Source organism: Cricetulus griseus, chromosome 5, assembly GCF_003668045.3.
Source record: "Cricetulus griseus strain 17A/GY chromosome 5, alternate assembly CriGri-PICRH-1.0, whole genome shotgun sequence".
Classification (NCBI taxonomy): domain Eukaryota; kingdom Metazoa; phylum Chordata; class Mammalia; order Rodentia; family Cricetidae; genus Cricetulus; species Cricetulus griseus.
Window position 1 is genome coordinate 67943716 of NC_048598.1, and position 5667 is coordinate 67949382.

Below are 5667 nucleotides of genomic sequence, written 5' to 3' on the forward strand. Positions count from 1 at the left end.
GAACGCATTCGGGGACCAGGCATATCCTCTAGACCAAGGCCAAAGCAAATCTGTGCCATATCCTCCTTCACTCTGGCATTTGTTGGGTGGTGATGCTTATGGCGTGCCCTGAGATTCCCAGGGCTCTGCACCGGCCCTGTGCAGCCAGAGTAGTAGCCGCACAGTGCCTGAACAGGCTCTTCCCAACCCCACAAAGAAGAGGGCAGTCAGTAAGTCATGAACACAGTGAACATTTTATTTCAGACTACAGGTTTCTGAACATAATAAAATCTTTGGCTTGTAGCGGCGGTTCAGTCTCGCAGTCTGTGGGGTTGTATTTCTCAAGGAGTCTCCAGAAGAGGAAAGGGGTTTGGGAGGACAGACAAGACCAGTGGAAGAATCCTGGGTGAATAGAGGAAGGGTGAAGGGCAGACACGCAAGGAAACACACACACACACAAAGAAAAGTCCCAGAGAAACCAGGGCCAGCGTTGGGGGTGGGGGGGAGGTACCCAGAGAAGCAAAAACATTCAAAAGATAAAAGCAACGAAACGAAACTGAGCTGGGGGGCAGCAAGGTGAGGAGGAGGGATAAAATAATTATAATAATTATAATAATTATAACAATAATAATAAATGAGATTAATAAAAATGTCCAGCAAATAGAGATCGCTACACATATTTGTTTTCCTTACCTGAAATTAAATATATACACGGTCGTAAGCAGTTTGGCTAGATAGAGCTTTAAGGAATTCGCAGTTTTATCTTATACTGTGAGTTAGAGAATAGATCTTTTTTTGTCCCCCATAGCACCTGTCCGAGTCTTTCTCCCATTTCAAAAACCGTTTCATTCCAATGTGAATGTCCACTCGGAGGATTGCTTTCTCTCGCTTGCTTTCTCTGCCTTCCCGATTGATGCCTCCCTCCTTAGAGATCGTCTCTGCACAGCGGCAAGGGGGCCGGTGAAGCGGCAGCCCGGCGGAGGCAGGAGGTGGCACGGGCGCGGTTGGACCGCGGGCTCCGGGCTGGCCACAGCTACTCGCTCTCGTCTTTGTCCTGGACCGTGGTGGTCGAATGGTTGTACAGTCCTTGGGCCATGAGGTGCAGCGCCAGGCCGTTCTTGATGCCCGTGGCTTTCTTGATCTTGGCACGCTTGTTTTGGAACCAGATCTTGATCTGGGACTCGTTCAGGCTGAGCTCCTGGGCCAGGGTCTGTCGCCGCTGCTCCGTGATGTAGCGGTTTGCCTGGAACTCCGCCTTGAGTCTCTGCAGCTGCTCGGCCGTGAACGCCGTCCTCGGCCGCTTGTCTTCCTTCTCATTCTTTTTCTTCTTTAGCTTCCTGGTGCGTGGACCTGCAGCGGGGCAGACAGGGCAGGGGAGGGGAGGAAGGGGGCCGGGAGCAGAGGGAGGAGGAGAGGGTAGAGTAAGCCTTGAGAATGGCTGTACGGAGCCCACCGCAGGGGTCCCGTGCTTCCTTCCGGGGAGATTGTGGAGGCCCGCTGTTGGTTCAGCTACCTCCATCGAAGATCCCCTCTCTAAGCCATTGAGATCTCTATGCCCCCTTCTACAGGAGCGGTTCAGAAGCCAAAGAGGAACACTGTCAGAGATCGCATAGGGAACCCCATGTCCTAATTCAAGAAAGCTATCAGACCTAGCTCCCAGTACTTCCCAGCCAAGAAGGCCAAGAAAGGAAGGAATGCAATATAGAGTGAGCTTTGGGGTACCAACCAGAATAACCCAGATTTAGGGGTCCCTGAACAGGAATGTCTTCCAAGCCCTGGAATAAAATGCAGCCGTAAAGGCAGGCCCTAGGGAGAATGGCTGGTCGGCTTTGGTTCCTTCGCACTCTGAGTAAGTTACACACAGAGATCCACAAACAGTTCTATGCAAAGCCCCTACCTGATTTTCACCACCAGCCCTGGAGAGGACTGGGAAGCTCCAGGGAATCTGGAGGCTTTTTCTGCCTTCTTTCCTTTCTTTTTGACTTGAGGGCAGCCCCTTCTGGAAGGAAGCATGACATTGCCTGCCCCTTCCCTAACCGGGTTGCAGCCCCTAGCCTATGAGCTTAAGCCCTGGGACATTCTGTTTAGCTTCTTAGTTGATGCCAGGAAGAAAAAAAAGAACCTTCTGACCCCTCTAAGTAGGGGCAAACATGGCTGGGGGGGGGGAGGCCCTGCTATCTCTCTTCTAAATCTGCTTGCTTCAATTTCGGGGTGCAGGCATCCTGAAGTAACACAAACGAATGGGAGAGCCCATGGTTGGGATGACCCTTGCCATAAGCAAAATAAGGACCACCCATAAGCAAAACAAGGACCAAGAGATGTTGGGGAAGAGACAGTCAGAGTGGACCCTGTGCCATCACAGATGAAAAGTGTAGGAAGGCCTTAAGAACACTCACCAAGAAAATGAAGTCCCTCTCAAATGCTAATGTGTAAGTTTGCTGTGGAGTCCAGCCTGGGAAAGGCAGGGAGAACAAGGGAGACAGAACTAGACTGCTTGTCGGTGCCTGAGCGGTTGAAACCTGCTTCTTGGCATGCTTGTTGGGATGCTGGCATTGAACTGCTGGCCTCAGTAATAGCTATGGAGGCATAAGGAGTCAAGTGAAGTCCCCATCAAGCCTGTTATTACCTAAAACTATCTGAAACGAGGGTCTTTGCTTACATCTCCAAACCTAGTGACAATGGATAAAACTGAGCCACTGGATCCTAGGGTCACTAGCTGTTTGTGAAGAGCAGCCCAGGCCTAACTGACTGTAGGAATCATGCCTAAGTTGTCACTCCTCCCCATGAACTGCCTTTGGAATAGAAATATCTGGTTTCTGCCTTCTCTGACCTATAAAAAGAAAAGGAGGAACGAACAAAGACAAGGCCTGCTCCTGAGCAGGGCTGGGGTTTAGATGAGCGGAGCAGGAAGAGATGGCCCAAGAAATGAGCGCATTCTCCAGGAGATGCCAGCCACTGCGGGAGATGCGTGGTCTGGAGCATGTTGTAGTGTTGTTGTTGTGTGCGTGTACACGGACACTTGTAATAAAATCGTAGCCTCCTAGCCGGCCCGACCCACTCAGCCTGACAGCTCAATCACTCTATCCATCAGGCGAGTCAATCAAAGCAGCTTTTCGGAGGTTCAGGGAGCCCGACGTGTCAATAACGGGGCTCGAGATGGCGGGGGCTGATAGCGCGCATCGATCCGTACCCGGCCCGAAGCAGCAAGGCTGCAAGAGACCAAGAGCAGAGAGGCGCCCGTGGATACCTTTCGCCTGGCCCCCTGGTGGGCTCAATGCTGACCGTGGACCCAAGCCCCGGCTGCTCTTCTTGTGGCCTGCGCTGGCCTCGCAGGAACTCCTGGTCCCTGCAAGGGGCAGCAGGCCTGAACCTCCTCTTCCAGGGCCCATCAGCTTTGTCCTGGGTAGGTCTTAGCCTTTCTTATGCTCTCGCACACGAAAAGAAAACAGAATTGCCCTAAGACTGGTGGATAACTACTAACGGGAGGATTTGTGAAGGAGAGAGAGAAAGAAGACAAGGGCGAATAAACAGAGGAACCCCGCTGATTTTCTTGCCCATGGCCCAGCTTTCAATCCTGACCCTAGCCTGCTTGCTTCTCTCTCCCACGGCCTTCCAGCTCCTTGGAGCAGTGGCTGTTCACCTTTCTGGCCACAGCCTTACTTCGCATTCTACCCACGCGGGTTGACTCGCCATACCCGGGCTGGGCACGGGGACCCGGGGATGGAGTCTCTCTCTCTCTCTCTCTCTCTCTCTCTCTCTCTCTCTCTCTCTCTCTCTCTCTCTCTCTCTCTCTCTCTCTCTCTCTGTCATTTTGTCTGCCCATATCTGCCTTTATGTAAATGGACTCTCCACAGAACAATATCCATAGTGTTTGTTCCTGCCTGCAAAGATTATTTCTCTGGTTGATTTCCCATGCCAAAGCCGGTCCTGACAGGACTAAGGTGGAGACTGCAGATTCAAGTCACCAGGCCTATCTTCCCGGCAGCTCAAGGAACCCTTTCCCTAAAAAAAACTAAGGCAATGAGTGATTATATATCTTTTTAAAAGATAATAAACATAAAACATAAGCAATAAAGACCTCAGGGCTCTGAGTTCAGAAAACCAAACGACAGAAACTGGAGACTCCTGTGCTTGCCAATAGCTGTAACTCCCCGAGTGGTGGAAAAGGCCAGCATGGCAGAATCGACTAGGACCTGGGGCAAGAGGACGTGAAGTGAGAGCTCTTCAAACTAGGTTTGCTCTCCCCAGAGAGAGGGCTTGGAGTTCTGGGACAGGCCCCGGCCGGAAGGCATAGGCACATTAAGGGCCGGGGTACTCACCAGAGGATGGACGGTCCGAGTAGCGCGTGCAGTAGACCCAGGCGGGCCAAACTAAGGGTTGCTGTGAGTCAGTCTTGACCACCGGCCCGCCGTTAGCAGAGCCCATGAGTAGGATCGCCGGGTTGTGTTCGGGGAACTTAGCGCCCTGCGCCCCGGGACTCCCTGCGCTGCCTCCACTGCCACCGCTGCTGTCCGAGGGCTTCGATGCTGCTGCCGCCGCTGCCGCCGCCACCGCTGCTGCAGCCGCCGCGGCTGCGGCCGCCGCAGCAGCCGGGTTCCCGGCTTTGGATGCTCCCGCGCTGACGGCGGTGGCGGGCTGGGAGCCGTCGGGTGGGCCACAGTTCGCATCTGGGGCGCATAAGAGCGAGGCAGTGCTCGAAGCTCGCGTGCCCAACGAGTGGACAGGGTCTCTACCTGCACCAGTCTGGCCTCGGTCACGCTCCACGCGGCTTCCTCCTCCTCCCGAGCCTCCTCCGGCTGCAGCCGCCGCCACCAGGAGCTGCGGCAGGGGCTGTTCCTTTTTGCAACCGAAATCAGGCCTTAGGATGTTATCGATGAAAAAGTTGGTGGTGCGGTGCAGCTGGGCCGCGGGCTGCGGCTGGTGAGGAGGCGCCACGAGATGCTGCGGTGGAGGCGGTGGTGGCGGCGGCGGCGGGGGCGGGGGATGTGGGGGGAGATGAGGGTGATGGGCTAGGGGCGGCAGGCAGGGCGCCGCCGGCGGCGACGGGGGCGCGGGTTGCGGGGACACCGGCACGCTGTCTCCATCGCTGCGCTGCTGCCGCTGGCTCCTGGGCTAAGATTCAGGCTGAGGCCGCCCGGGCCGCCGCCGCCACCACCGCCGCCGCCGCTGCCACCGCGCGCGAGGCGCGCTGACTTTTAGCTCCGGCAGCTGTTTTCCCTCGGCCGCCCGGCAGCCCTGGCCGCGCGCCGGCCCCGCCCCCGCGCCTCGCTCCCCACCCCACTTTGCCAGCGGGCCCGTGGGGGTGCGCGGAGGGGAAGGAGGCAAGGCGAAGCCTCAGCGAAGGCACAGGGCGGGTACAGGAGGAAAAAAAGAAAGCCGGGCGTCTGGCCTGGCTCTCGCCCGCTCTGGTGGAGCAGATCTCGCTCTCTCCCTCTCTCTAATTTGTAGACATCCAGATACGGAGAAGACACTTGGCTATTTTTTTCTTTTCTTTTCTTTCAGCAACCAGATTTCAGTGATTGGTTTTAATGGGGGAGTAAACCACAGCCCAAAAAAAGGAGGGGGGAAGAAAAGAAAAAAAAAAAGAAAAAAAGGATTTTTCTTAAAGCTCCAAGATTTTTTTTTCTCTCAAAGGGAAAAAATAGTCTTTAAAGTCTACCCATCTTCCTAGGCAGTAGTGAGGGGTTT

The 5667-nt window shown here is 54.8% G+C and overlaps 1 protein-coding gene across 1 annotated transcript in view; it reads right to left on the minus strand.

Annotated features, from left to right (window-relative positions):
• Positions 1-240: 240 nt before the first annotated feature.
• LOC113835939 (homeobox protein engrailed-1-like) overlaps positions 241-5667 on the minus strand; it is a 5826-nt gene continuing 399 nt past the window's right edge. Inside the window, 3 exon segments of the mRNA XM_027418085.1 lie at positions 241-1329; positions 4299-5069; positions 5072-5171. Of these exon segments, the coding sequence (XP_027273886.1) occupies positions 1013-1329; positions 4299-5069; positions 5072-5171 (1188 nt within the window). The 3' untranslated portion in view covers positions 241-1012.